Source organism: Polyodon spathula, chromosome 6 (assembly GCF_017654505.1).
Source record: "Polyodon spathula isolate WHYD16114869_AA chromosome 6, ASM1765450v1, whole genome shotgun sequence".
Lineage (NCBI taxonomy): Eukaryota > Metazoa > Chordata > Actinopteri > Acipenseriformes > Polyodontidae > Polyodon > Polyodon spathula.
In genome coordinates, this window is record NC_054539.1 from 42,423,945 (window position 1) to 42,438,963 (window position 15,019).

Below are 15,019 nucleotides of genomic sequence, written 5' to 3' on the forward strand. Positions count from 1 at the left end.
CATTTGGGAGAGATTTGAGAGGGCAAAGGTGGACCTTTTTGCCGCTCAGGAGTCGACTCACTGCCCCCTCTGATTCTCCATAATAGGAGAGGGGGGGACCCTCTAAGGGTAGGTGTGGTGGTGCAAGTGTGGCCAATGCATCTACTTTATGCATTTCCACTGCTTGCGCTGCTCCCACTATGTCTGGAGATGATCAGACAGGACTGGGCCAGGGTGCTTGTAATAGCCCCTTACTGGTCCAGGAGAGTAGTTCTCCTCCCTGATGCAGCTCTTGAACGGCCAGCCATGGGAACTGTCGATGTGTCGCGACCTGCTCAGTCAGGCACAGGACACTGTGGTACCCCAACGCCTCGGGCCTGCAGCTCGGGGTTTGGCCCCTGAACGGCTGCATTTGAGTCGTCTTGGGCTATCGAACAGGGTGATTTGTCACTGTACAAAATGCTAGAGCATCCTCCACTCATTCCCAGTACGTCTACAAGTGGGGTGTGTTCCTGGCGTGGTGCTTGTCTCGTGGTTTCAAACCCACGATGTGCCCTATGGCAGTTATACTATGGCAATTTTTACAGGACCTTTGAAGAGGGGAAATCTTCCTGTACTCTAAAGGTTTATTTGGCAGCCATTTCAGTATGCCTTATAAAAATCGATTCAGTCTCCCCAAGAGCTCATTTCCTTGCAGGGCAATTTTTGAAAGGCACTCGGCAGCTTAGGCCACGGTTAAATTATACAGTTCCTTGTTGGAGGTTGAATGTAGTGCTTACTGTACTGATGAAACCTCCATTTGAGCCCATGCACTCAGTTGAGCTCAAATTGTTGACTTTCAAGGCCGCTTTCTTGCTAGCTATCACCTCCGCTCACAGTTTCGAAAGCTTGTCTAATTTTTTCAGAGGCCAGAACAAGGTCACCCTTCGTACTAACCCTGCCACTTTGCTGAAGACCATCTCGGCTTTACACGATAACCAGTCGGTGGATGGAGGTTTTCCATCCCCCATTCCAGTCTGACAGGGAACGCCAGCTCCATACGCTTTGCCCAGTGTGGGCATTAGCGTTTTATGGTATTATACTTGAAAGGGAACATTATTATCAGAACGCTGGTTCCCTGAAATAGGAATATTAACCATTAACTTTTGGGTTCGCATCGTTCATGGTCGCAGTTACCGTAGGAAAGTGGCAATGTTAGGCACGTTGCTGCTTTACTGCTGTGGGGGCGGCGCAGCAGCTGCTTCACTCTTCTCTTATGAGAGGCTTTGGTATAAAAGTTTTCAGGTTCAGGTGTCTTAAAGGAGAAACTCCCATTTGTAATGGTTAATATTCCTGTTTCAGGGAACCAGGGTTATGATAATAGCCTAACGTTATTCACATATCCTTGGCTCTCCAAAGGGAACCGACATTCATCACAAAGTTCTGTTGCTGCATTGTTTTTTTTTTTACCAGGACAGCCCAGAAGAGCTTTGGTATTATAATTCCATGAAAGGGCATGGAAACAAGAGTGTTCACATTCATGATGAATGTCGGTTCCCTTTTGGAGAACCTAAGTTACGTGAGTAACCACCGTTGTTTTGTATTTTCAGAGCCCTCTCCCCTGGATTAAGGGTTTGAAGTGGGGTGAGTATGTGGGCTCCCCCAGCTCCCCCGACCCCGTGGTCTGCTTCAGTCAGCCTCACGGGGAGTGGTTCGGGTCCCTACTGGCACTGCCCACTAGAGCCATCTGTGGACTGTCAAGGAAGTTCTGCCTCATGATGATTTACAGCAAAGAACAAGGTAATTAACCACCATCACATTACTTAATGCTGCATTAAACTCCCTAAGGAAGAGGTCCTAATATGCATAGGCAAATTGGTTTCTAATTTACCAACAACAATATAAAAAAATGTTGAGAACAAATGTTGAGAACCGTGCAATTTTTTTTTTTTTTTTTTACAATTATTAATATGAGAACAACATTTTTTTTCTGCAAGTCACTACAGACTGTAGATTGGTACAGCTCTTCACTTATTTTTTGTACTTGGTGTACAGTAAACTGAGTTGGATATGTGTGTCCAATGGGGACTAGTCTGCCAATTACCTCCTGGATGCCTTCAGCTCATTTGTGTGGACATGTTGTATTAAAGTATAAAGGATACCAGAGAATACAGGAAGACTTTGGTTTACTTAGTCATGCAGTAAATCTAGTGTGTAAGCCCTATGTTGTAATCTGAGTCTTGCCTGTAAATTGAGGTTTACCTCATTTGCATAACCCTCTTGTTTTGCTGTTGATCTTTTTCCCCCACTCCTTTTATTTGGAAATGACTTCAATGTACGCTCCTCATTCTTCTCTGATATTGTTGGGTAATAGTATACCAGCTGACTACAAGTAGTTTTCTACTGATTGTCAGCTGTATGTGCCCCATGGGTGGGATCCTATTACTGTACTTGTATAGCTTTGTAAAAGTAAAGGCTGGAAAGCAAAAAGGTCAACAGCAGAAACAATAAGGGACTGAGAATTGTCATGCTTGTTTGCAAATTTAATGTATCCTTGATTTTAGCTAGCCCTTTTAGTTACACTTTACCAATCTGACTTTGGCAGATGAGGTCACTTATCATAAGTGTTCTGTATTCCAACCTAGACAGTGGTTTTAATCGAATGGTAATATCGCTCTGTGACTTTGCAGGTGTTCGCAGCATGCACAGCACTGACATCCAGTGGTCAGCCATTCTGAGTTGGGGTTATGGTGATAACATGCTGCGACTGAAGAGCAAACAAAGCGAGCCACCTGTTAATTTCATCCAGTGTTCCCAGCTCCACCAGGTAAGAATTCACACAGGATCTTGGTATTCCTGAACAGATAAACATCCACTCTTCAAATGTATGATTTTAATGGGCATCCAGTCTCACAAGTACAGAGGTACTGCAAAATGATGTATCTTTTAAATTTTGGTCTTCATTTGATCCCGTCTTCATGGTAACGGCTAAGTCAAGTATCGCATGTTGGATCAGTCTTCGCAGTTACCATTGCAGAAACCTGTTTTGTGTGTAAAATGAAGAACAAATATCCCACATCTCAGCACTTATTTGTCATCAGCTGTTAAAGATTTCATCACAGTGGCAAACTTCTAAAGATAAAACATAACAATGTGACGTGGGTATTAGGAAAGCGGCTGTACATGTCACACATACAGTTTTACCTATATACTGAGCATTGTATCCAGTTGTGCTATAACTTGGTCATTCGTCATTCTCACAAGAACTTGTCAATGTGACATACTCATGCATGACTTCTGGCCTCCTAATTGGTTGGGCTAATGAAGGCTAATATATCTTCAGAGACAACTGAGTAACAGACTTGATTATTTTATTACACCTCAGGTGTGCAGTTATGTCAGCATAGTGAATGCTTTTCAGTTTCTTGTTGCTTTAGAACATACACAAATGGTCTCCCTAAAATAATCTTGTAATGCTTGCTGAGTATTGCTGAACTTGAAACCAGCTTTTTCTAAAGTTTCAAATATCAAGGAATTTGGTACATTGTAATGGAAAATGTAAGCTCACAAATATGGTCAGTTCCCAGAAGACCATTGTGAGCAATTTGCTTATTCTATTCTGCAATGACATTAATGTTGTATGTACAGTCATGGCCAGTATCAACATTTTAGAGGATACACATTTGGGACTGATATTTACAATACCTAATTATAAGGGAATGCATAGAAAGCTGGGGAAAACTAATTGCACATTGTTCTCTAATGCGTTTAATTAATTTATGGCAAATGCTCATAAGGGCTTGAGAAAAAAAAAAAGCTATTTTGTACATTTAAATAAAAACTCAGGGAAGACCCTTGATACAAATATTAACCACAGCACCCTCTTGTGTGGTACAGCAAAAGCACGAAGTATATGCAGTATTACTTAGTCTTAACTATGTGTTTTAAGACTGAATTAGTCTGTGGCTGGGACCACAGCCTAGACATTTGTATCAATTTTGAGGTAAATGAATCCTTTCAACTTCTGATTTTAGGTTACAAGTTGTGCGTGGGTGCCTGATAGCTGCCAGCTGTTCACTGGCAGTAAATGCGGAGTAATCACAGCCTTCAGAAACAGATTTACAAACACCACGGTAGGTACATTTCACTGGACTAGCTTCACCATTTCTGAAATGTTTTCCATTGGCGTTTTTACAGAAAGGTATACCGCATATTGTAAGTCTAAGTTAGGGTGACCTACTTTTCAGGGCTGACACCTCTAATCTGTTATTTGTGTCTTTGAGGGGGTGTATTTGTAAATGTAGAAGAGTTGTATATCATTTGTTAATTTTAATTTGCAGCAGTTTTTTTAAGGTTTAAGTAATTTACCAGTTTCAGACTTTTATCTTTGCCCATCATTGCCCATTAAGAAAGATTCTATGTCGCTTTTTAGAAACCAAAAAAAAGAAGAATATTTGCTACGTACAACCCCCTTGACTATAACAAAAGCAGTTCTGTTAACCCTGTACTGCACCAAGCATTAGCTAAGACTATTGAATAACACTAGAATAACTGTTACCATATGGGCACAGTAAGTGTTACAGCAGTGTCCTTTAACCTCTGTGACCTTGGTTTCAGTATAGCGGATGCTGGAAACAAAAAACAATCCCTTCTGAAATCCACAAAATGCAGATGGAGTGCCCCTTGTGTTTTAGTAATTGTGGTGAGTGCAGGATACATCAAAAAGGAGAGACCATGAAAAATCCTTGGGCCTTAGAAGGGTTCAGTTTTCAGAAATAGAGAAAAAAAATGTCAAAGTATCAGAACAGGTTCCTGTTCAATGGATATTAACTTTAGTGTTTATGGCCAATTATTACCCATTTCTAGTATGCCGTAGGCTATCCAAAACACCACTATCAAGTGTTGACAAGCACCAGAAGATGAATTAAGGATTTCCACATTCTCCCCATAATGGTGCTGCCTCCTCAGTTCTTGCTTTTGGTTTATTGCGTTGTATTGACTGTTGCTTTAACATGTTCATGGTTGGTTTAATTGTCCCAACCCATTTATATGGGTTAACAGTAACTTAGATTGGTGGATGTCCACGGGTAAACTACTACACTGTTGAGAGTGGGAAGCACCTGCATATTTGATTACTTCACCCCTTGATCATGGAATAACATTCAAAAGGACCTCTCAAAATTAAAGGAATTGAAAAGTAAAAAATGAAGTTCGGCAACAATGGCTCTATCTGTTAGTGCTCCTGCAATGTCTTTGTGATTTCATCCTTAAATCCCTCATAGTTAACTTCACACTGCTTGTTTGAAATGCATGTACTGTTAATAATGGTTCTCCATAACCATATTTTACCTCTGAAAGCTTTATGTAGTTATACTAAAAGAATCTTTGACATTTTTTATTCCCAAACATTTCAACGAGATATTAAAAGAACATACTGCTATTGTCGTGTGACTTGAAAGCAAATAGGCTGTTAAAAAAAAAAAAAAAGAAAAAACATTTGCTTTTCACTAAAGAACATTGATATAATTTCTCATATTATAATTTTTCCTCTTAGCCCTCAGAAGTGGAAGTGGAGTTGGAGGTGCACTTGTACGGACACACAGCAGAGGTCACCAACCTATTTGTGTGTAAACCCTACAGCATCCTGATAAGCTTCAGCAAAGATGGGACCTGCATCATATGGGATTTAAACAGGTGCACAATATTCAGTACTGTACCTAGAGACACTGGAATGACATAGGGGTTAAAGAGATACTTTACACCATCTAAATTGTCTTTAGATTTTATTTCTTGCCTGTTAATATCATATTTTTCTTTTCTATCAAGTATTTCCCAGGCTTAATATCATTCATTTCGGATGTGAGATGGTTTAAAAAAATGACAATTTTTGGTGTGTGTTGTATTTTTTATTTTTATTTTTTTTATTTCTAAAACCACTTTGTCTCTTTCACTGGTTGAAAAATAATGTTAGTTAGTAAGCCTGGTAAGTAATTATCCAGCAGAAACTGCAATGGAGAATATGCACACAAGGATATTAAACAGGTAATAAGTTAAAAAGTAGATGGTATAAACTTGATCTTTAGGGCAACTCCTATTTGGAAGAGAATATTAATATTGTCTTTTGTTTGTTTGCAGGCTCTGTTACGTTCAAAGTCTTACGGGGCACAAAAGTCCTGTGACAGCCGTTTCAGCCAGTGAAACCACAGGAGACATTGCTACTGTGTGCGATTCAGGTGATTTTGGAGGAGGCAGAATGTGTGTTTGCACTAGATTGCTGATGCTAAAATGTAATAAATGTAAAGGCACAGTTAATTAATGCTCCAGATTTTTAAGGCCTGGGTTTGAATCCGGTGTAGGTCCCGGGTACAGTGAGTTGTCTATGGACTATAGTTAACATCATAAAACCAACCCACAACTAACGGATAAGTCATTTGATATAACTATATATATATATATATATATATATATATATATATATCTATATATATATATAATCATATTAGTATTGAAACACAAAACAAATCAAAGAAATCTGTGAATGACACATTCCACTGTCTCTACTGTATCTGTCTGCTGAACATTACTATAACATCAACCTAATTTTCATTTGGCATTTCTATGAGGACATAAAGAAATTTAAAGATTGCTTTCAGTGATTAGAAGTAAGCAGTGCTTTGCTACCATTTAACATTGAATCCGTTGCTATGTGTTTTACCACTGTTTTGCAGTTGGCGGAGGCAGTGATTTGCGTCTCTGGACGGTGAACGGTGACCTCATAGGACACGTCCACTGCAGGGAAATCATTTGCTCAGTGGCCTTTTCTAACCAGCCTGAGGGAGTGTCCGTCAATGTGATTGCTGGGGGACTAGAAAACGGAGTAGTGAGGTAAAAAAAAAATAAAAATAAACATTTGCACACCATATTCAGATAATTAATTAGTCTCTTGACAGTTTAAATAATACATAATAATAATTAGTTTATCATTGAACATTTGGATTCCCTATCTAGAATTAAGCTGAGCTGACATTTTTTCAACAGTAAAACCAGAGATTCCAAATGTGAAAAAAAAACTTTATTTTAAAACAAATGATACATAGAGCAAGAGTTTCACCATCTTTCTTGCACATCACCCACATACAGGATCAGTAAAAATAAAGTATAAAATAGTTAACAATAAATTAAACTGAGCAGTGTACCTTGCTGTACTTTATTTTCTGTTTTAACCAACAGCAATAAGTAGCTATCTAAATGTTAGTTGCTATCCACTGTAGCAGGTGTGTAGATTGATCCAGTCGTAGTTCGAGCATTCTGAAGCAATTCAGTCTGCTAGAATTTTTCGCAAGGGATTTATCCCTGCCCTTTTAATATCGTGGCTGGTTAATGAAAACTTTGGTACACAGCTGTATACAATGGTCCACACATTTGTTGTAAACCCCCAGTTCCAAATGCCATCCCATTTTCCAGAAACATTTATTTTGATCTATGGTAAAATCAATAGCAATAACTATAGGCTATCAGTGATGGAACCTGCTTTGAGATAATGGGCCTTTTTCTGCAGCTTCCTAGGGAGAAAATCTATTAGCTGTCAAAATGTCCTAATTTGCCCTGGAGCTGCTGCCCTGACTTATGTCTTAGAGCTATATCTATTCTTGTATCTGTTTGGTCACCAATCAAATTGCAAGGGTGTTTCCAGAACTGAGGAATTGTATTTTTAACATAGCATGCAGTCTAAGTTAAAGTATGAATTAACTTTTTTAAATGCAGTTTGTAAAGAGATAACCCATATGCCATATAATACTGCTTTCTAGAAAATATGAATAATATAATACCCAGTGATTTGTAATTTGATTTCAGGTTATGCAAAAAAAGTGTGTGTGTATATATATATACACACACACACACACACACACACACACACACACACACATGGTCTCGTAATTTGTGATGTCACAGAAATCATAGGGAAAAAGAATAGTGCAGTCAATTTTATTTCTTAATGCCATATTAACAACATAAAAACTACTAAGCTAAACTTTAACCAAAAGCTATTAATAGGGCATTATAAATGCAGCTTTTTTCACTGAACTGCATTTTTCTGTAGTTTCACTGAGCTCTGTGGAATAGCACTCTATACAGCAGTATATATCACTGCCAGCAGCATTCTCACCTGCACCTGCATTAGCATTCTCATCAAGCATTGATATTAAATTAAATAAGCACTCAAAATGTATATATTATTGTGTCAATTTTGTAGATATGTAAAATTAGAGTTTATATGTTGCTTCAAAAACAGAGATACGATAGGGGTGTGAATTTTAAACGTATAAAATCTAGGAAGTTGTCAAGGTTGTATTATTATGCCAAATGTATAACCGGTCACGTGACACATTTCATCAAACGCATATTTTTTAATCTACGGTATTGGTAATTTATCATATACAGTAGTCTGTCACGTATCTGACTGAGGTGGTGCCAGCGTAAGGCAGATATTATAAAAAGGAAGGGGTTTGGTAATTGCCTCCAAGTAGTTTTTCTTATTGGTGCAACAGAAAGATTGACAACTGGGGCGGATGTTATCCTCAGTCAATCTGGCGCTTCAGTGGCGCACTCTGTGTTCATGTTGTAGTAGGCATGGTATGGTATCCAGTCCATGTGGTAAGAGAGCCATCTCTAGACAACGCAACGAGGTGAGGCAATGTTTGGAAGTATTTTGAGCAACCAAGTGACTGAAAAATCGTGGTATTTAATTATACCAAACAAAATTGGCATACCACAAAAACACAAGTTCAGTGCTTCACCATTTGAAATGAAAAAATTCAGGAATTATTGTGAATGGAGCTTTTTAGAGCTCTAATGTCACTACATATCGCAAAACACAGTGAAACCTGTCATACTAATCATAATAATCATTTCTCAAAATATGGTATACATCTCACAAAATATAATTCTTCAGATTGTACAATTCACCTAGATTACATTCGGCAGAAAAAAATTAATAAAGTGGATTTTATTGTATAACAGTTTGTTTTTAAGGGAAACGGCCATTGAATTTCCAGACTTGGCTTTATAGAATGGATTGTGAGATGTGAGGAGCCATACGGTGCTGGCATGTAAAACAATAACAGCGAGGCTGGAAAAACTTAAAGAAAATTGTGCTGCAGCTGTACATGCAAAACACAAGTCGCTCATTTGAGTTATCTCAAGATCATTTTTGTTCAGCTGTTACACAATGGAAAATGTTTTCAAAGGAAAAGTTCATGATAGTGTAGTGTGCAAGGTATATTTGTATGTGGACAAGTTTAAATTGTAATAATAAAATACCTTATTTTAACTCAAGTCACGTAGAACCCACCTTGATCGAAATAATCAGGCTAGACGTTTCTAGTGAATACAAATGATTAGTTTTATTAAATAAAACTAAATAATGGAAAAATTAAAGGTGCAACAACTAAACTAAAATAATACAGAAAGGAAGAATTAACAAAACTAAACGGTGCAGAAAAGAAAGTTTAAACGACACCCCACTCCCACTGGTTGATAGCGACCCAACGTAATCTGTGGGAGATTCCCTTAAAGGTTTGAGATATATATATATATATATATATATATATATATATATATATATATATATATATATATATATATATATATATATATTAGTTTTGGTTCAGAAGGTAATTATCATAAAGATAAAGATGCTCTTTGCGTCCAGACACAGAGAATGGCTTAGGACCTCCCCTTTGTATATTTCAATTCTGTTAATTTCATACACAGAATGATAGTATGGCCCACTCTGACACTACACTCCCTGTCTTGAGGGCGACGAGGTCCTGAGACGTTTTAGTCCTTCAAGACATGAAAAAGTCATTCAGCAGGGTCATTTCATTATCATAGCAAGCAGCATTCGACACTCATGATCTCGAGAATAAGAAAAAAAACAATTTAATATATTTTTTTCTGTTTTATTTATTTATATATATGGAAACATCTACCCTATATATAAAAACATAGATTACACAACATAACACCTTGATATGCATAGTTAGTAATACACCAGCCTCCGTCTGGAAGACTGGTACCCAAGATACCCAAGTTATTGAACCTGGTTGCTGGTTATACGCACCAGGTTATTTACTCGAGGGCTTACCTAACATATGAGGTGTCAGGTTATTCGGCCTCATTAACAACACGATCCTTACCGTCTGTTAGGAATCCCATGTCTCTGTGAGCAGGGATCCTGACACCCCCTTTTTATGTTCTACACCAGTAGGTCAGCAGACCATTGGTTTAACTCAAGTCTGGGGGTACCACAAATCGTGAGGTTCAGCTCACTGAACTGTCGAGACGGCTGGAAGAAAGCCTGACTTGCACGTATCCTTTGCCTTTTCACAACATTGTGTCGAACTGGGACCCCTGCTGTTAGTGTGGGAGTGGTAGCAGCTTCTGTGGCCACTACACTGCACTCTTGTTTTCTATTGCTGCCTGGTTCAACAGACCTAGAAAACTTGATCTGAGCCCACAATTGCTTCCACTTGCAGTCAGTAAGTGGTGTTAACTTATCCAGTAAATTCTGACCAACGAGTAACTCTTCAGTTTCAAACCTGGAAACATACACGGGATGCACTACTTTGATTTTTTCAAACGGGAACTCCAGCCTTGCTTTGAAGGTGATGTCAGCCTGATCCTCTGTATAACTACAAGCTTCCAACTTGAGTCGCCTGTCAGCATGGTTCATCATTTGTTTAAGTTTGTCAAACGTGGTGAAAGACATCAAACAAATCTCCGATCCAGTGTCTAACAGCGTCTCGCATTCCAGCACTCTCTCCACAACCACATAAATGTAAAGGCGTTTTGCATTGCCTTTCTGAACAAGCTGTGCTATGAACTCAACTGTTTCCAGTTGGATTTGAAATGGGATCCCAAGTAGACACAGAGAATGGCTTAGGCCCTCCTTTTGTGTATTTCAGTTCTGTTAATTTCATACACAGAATGATGGTATGACCCACTCTGACACTACAATAGTATACAAGTATCGCTCAATTCCAAAGCAAGTGTCTCTGTACCTCATGTAAATTTCCCTGTGAAATTCAGAAAACAGTGGGTGTTTTTGTAGCTTATGTGTCTGCTCCCTGATCTCTCTTGCCTTCTATGCAGGTTCTCCTTTGATTTAAGCATTATTGAGGTACAAACATAAACTATCCAGCAGTACCTTGTATCTTTGACCCTTTAGTTAGCGCTCAGCTAAAACAGTTTTTTTTTTTCAGTCAGTATTAAATACCATTCCTTTAAGAGTTTGCACAAGCCTTAGACAGACAATATTTGTATATTTGGAACCAGTTCCAAATTTTAGTTTTTCAAAAAAAAGCTGTCTCATGTCCTAATGAACCACTTTTAGATTTGAAATCAAAGCAACATGCCTTCCTGTGAGTTATACAGTTACAAGAAGGATCCCACGTATTGTCTTCAAATGTGGTCACCATAAATTGTTTTAACCTCCCACCATGCTTCAGAAACTGCAACATGGAAGAAAATAGGACTCTAGTTGCATAGCAGTTTCACCCATTCCAGGTTTTACTACATTAGGTAACAAGCTCAGGTGTGTCTTATTAAACTCAGTAAAATTAAGAATGGACCAAACTGCTATGCAATGGGAGTCTTATTTCCATCCCTGCTGCAGTGATATATACTGTGTGCTGTACTATTTCCACTTTACAACCAATACTGATTTTTCCACATCAATTTAACGTCGTGTTAACAAAGTATTCAAGTGGTTTCATTCCTGTACACTCTGCCCTGGGGATGTTCAGTTTTTTTATATAAAAAAAAAAAAAAAAAAAAAAGAAAAACACCCGTGTCTTGTTCTCTTTATGCCATCTGTTCAGCTTCTCCACATAATGAAAGCAGTCTTCTTTTGTAACTCCATTTTCCCATCTGAAAGTATTTCTTTCTTGTTAAAGAGCATATATGTTATATATATATATATATATGTTTGTCTTAATGAAACCTTTTTATTTCAGATTGTGGAGCACATGGGATCTGAAACCTGTTCGAGAAATTACTTTCCCTAAATCAAACAGACCTATTGTTAGGTACAGCTTTTTTTATGCTTGTTTTAGGAATCTTCAGGAAGAGTGGACTGAAATTGCCCCAAACACATTACCATAAGTACAAAAACTCAGCAGCGCTGGGTGACTTGACAAGTAAATTGTTCTGGTAGGGCATGTTTTGTAATATGGCAGGATAAGTACAGAGCTTTGTACTGCTTGTTTTTGTCTATTTAAAATAGGGCTGCTTTAAAGATTTAAGTGGAGTCCTCATAATGTGACTGTATAATAAGCATCTTTATGATTGAAGAGTTCATCAACATACTGTTAAAGCTTAGGTAGAGTCCACAAATGCCCACTGGTTTCCATTCCTATGAACAATCAAGTATTGATTTTTTTAACCAGAATTTATAATTTATTTATAAAATCAGTGAAATGTGGTGTTTGATATTTTTTGAAAGAAGATTTATGTTTGTTTTGGATCAACAAAATTATTTTTTTCTCCAGAAAATATCAAGAATCTATTCAGATATGTGTATTTTATAGAGTTTAAAGTAACCTTTTAGGCCCCAGACTTTGTGCCACTTAGCTTTTATGTACATCCAGAGCTAACTATAAATATATACACTAGTGCCACCTGCTGGAGATAATGAAAATTAACAACTCATTGAAATTATCTACTTTTAAATGGTGGTGCCAGCTTAAAAGTAGTCAGTGTTACATTAACATCATTCAAATGCGAATTAGATAATGATAATTTTGATTAATTATACACACATGTCAAAGCCAAATGAATGTTACATTAACTTTGATATAAAAGTTTTAACAAAGAAACTTGGTGTTTTGTATTGTTTTCTTTCTCTCCAGCCTCACCTACTCCTGCGATGGACACCACCTGTACACCGCGAACAGCGAGGGGACAGTGATAGCTTGGTGTCGCAGGGACCAGCAGAGGATGAAGCTTCCCATGTTCTACTCATTCCTCAGCAGCTATGCAGCCTGATGACACTGACAGAGGAAACTTGCCATCAGGAATGGCTCTAGAGCACTTAACCAGGAAGAATGACCATCAGCATGTATCAAGTACAATTTTGGTCTTTAAGGCAAAATAAAAGTACATTATGTGCGTGCATTTGAAACTTGAACAGCTCCTTGTACATGTACAGTATATATATATATATATATATATATATATATATATATATATATATATATATTACTTTTCACAGCAGCTGAAATAGTCCTGAGATTTAGATCAGGAAGTGCATATATACCTTATGTTACAAGAAAAAAAAGTTAATGCTGTGTTTGAAATTTAAGACAGCAGGTCCCAGTGAATGTATGTGGATGAGTCTGTATCAGCCTACAGGGTATTGTTTTGTTTCTCCCTGAGCAGCAGGCACAAGTTGACAGAAACGCTATTTATTGTTTAAAGTGTTGTGTGCTACACGCATCCAGATGCCTTTTGTTGTTTTATGACTGACCATCCTGTCATAGGATTGCTTGCCTATGTATGTGTGTGATGTTGGCCCCTGAGTGTCCCTGAACTTTCGCTGTACATTCTGCTGACAGTTAAAGAAAGATTTTGCTGAGTGTGTTTTTAATAATAATAATAATAAAGTTAATACCTCTAAATTGTGTAAATAAATGAAAAAAAAAAAAAATTAACCTTTGTATAACAGATATGACTTCTTTTTCTATTACCCTTTATGGTCACTTAAAACTAAAACCAGCAGCTAGGAGCTAGAATAGGAATACAGTTGTAATGCACTTTATACAAGGTTTCTTAAACTTAAGTATTTACATCTAGATGGCATATTACATTAGAGTTGAAGGTAAAATATAAACTAAATGTTCTTCTCTGGTGTTCTGCATGATGTTAAAAGCAGTATATAGGCGATGAATGATTATAAACTGTTCAAGGTGCCTCTGGTGTCCGTGGTTTATCTCAGGCTTGCATGTCTTGAGGGAACCCTTATTTATATATACAGACGCCTGCAAACCAACCTCTCCTTCAGGGTTATGTGAAATAAATAGATGTGGCGCCCACTTGACTGGTTGGGATTCAACCTCAATAGGTTTGAGTGATCTGGCATAACAGTAACCTGGAGGGGCTTGTACCATAACAGCAGTCCTTAAGTACACCTTCTAAAAACTGCCAGATCAGCAGTAGTAAGTAATCTAGCAGACCAGCTTGTAAACTCACCAGTCAGAACACCCAGGGGTCCTGGGTTAGATTTCAATATCCTTGTTAGTGCAATTCCTAACCAAAGTCGCACTACCAAAAAAAGAGCTTGTGACTGCTTAGTGTACTGATAATGTACTGTAAGTCCCAGTGCTCGCTAATCAGAGGTCTTACTTCATTTGCAAAATACTTTACAGTATATCGTCCCAGTTTCACCCCCTAAGTACATGAAGAGAAGTGCGTTAATTATTAATAAGACACAACAGTGTTTTTGCCATCCCTGCTTTCAGATTTGTGCTTTCATACCGAACAGTTTTGAAAGAAGCTAGCAAGAACCACTTAATCTGTATTGACAAATGTGAATTCACTGTGCAGCGACCTAAAATGACACTTTCAATATAAATCAACCGGCAGTTACAGCTTTTGATAACAGCAGGAGTATATAAATGCTACATCATCATCAATAATAATAATAATAATAATAATAATAATCTTTTGTAAAGAGACTATTTTTTCATTTCAAAGAGTTGAAAGTGTTATATTTGTAGTCTTTTCTACCAGCTGTTCATTTTCTGTAGGTGGTCGGTTATTTATATGGAAAGTGTCAAACATGCTGTTTTTACAAATGTGCGCAAGCAACATAAACCAGAGGGGGCTGGGTCATCTGCATTCTTATTTTCCTTTTTTTTTTTTTTTTTTTAATTCAAGGTTTTGATTCCTCTGTCAGTGGGGGTGTTTGAATCTGTGCCTCCTCTTGTATGAGCAGGCAATTTAAACAGCAATACAAAAAGATCATAGATGTATCATCTTGCCCAAATTATGCAAAATGGGA

The 15,019-nt window shown here is 37.7% G+C and overlaps 1 protein-coding gene across 4 annotated transcripts in view; it reads left to right on the forward strand.

Moving 5' to 3' along the window:
- Positions 1–13,123, forward strand: part of lyst (lysosomal trafficking regulator) — a 180,182-nt gene extending 167,059 nt beyond the window's left edge. For all 4 annotated transcript variants that reach the window (XM_041252875.1, XM_041252878.1, XM_041252877.1 and 1 more), the window contains 8 exons: positions 1,569–1,758; positions 2,649–2,785; positions 3,993–4,091; positions 5,513–5,652; positions 6,094–6,191; positions 6,687–6,843; positions 11,976–12,047; positions 12,870–13,123. In XM_041252875.1, coding sequence (XP_041108809.1) covers positions 1,569–1,758; positions 2,649–2,785; positions 3,993–4,091; positions 5,513–5,652; positions 6,094–6,191; positions 6,687–6,843; positions 11,976–12,047; positions 12,870–13,005 — 1,029 coding nt within the window. In that variant the 3' untranslated portion in view covers positions 13,006–13,123. The remainder of the gene's footprint in view (positions 1–1,568; positions 1,759–2,648; positions 2,786–3,992; positions 4,092–5,512; positions 5,653–6,093; positions 6,192–6,686; positions 6,844–11,975; positions 12,048–12,869) is intronic.
- The last annotated feature ends 1,896 nt before the right edge of the window (positions 13,124–15,019 follow it).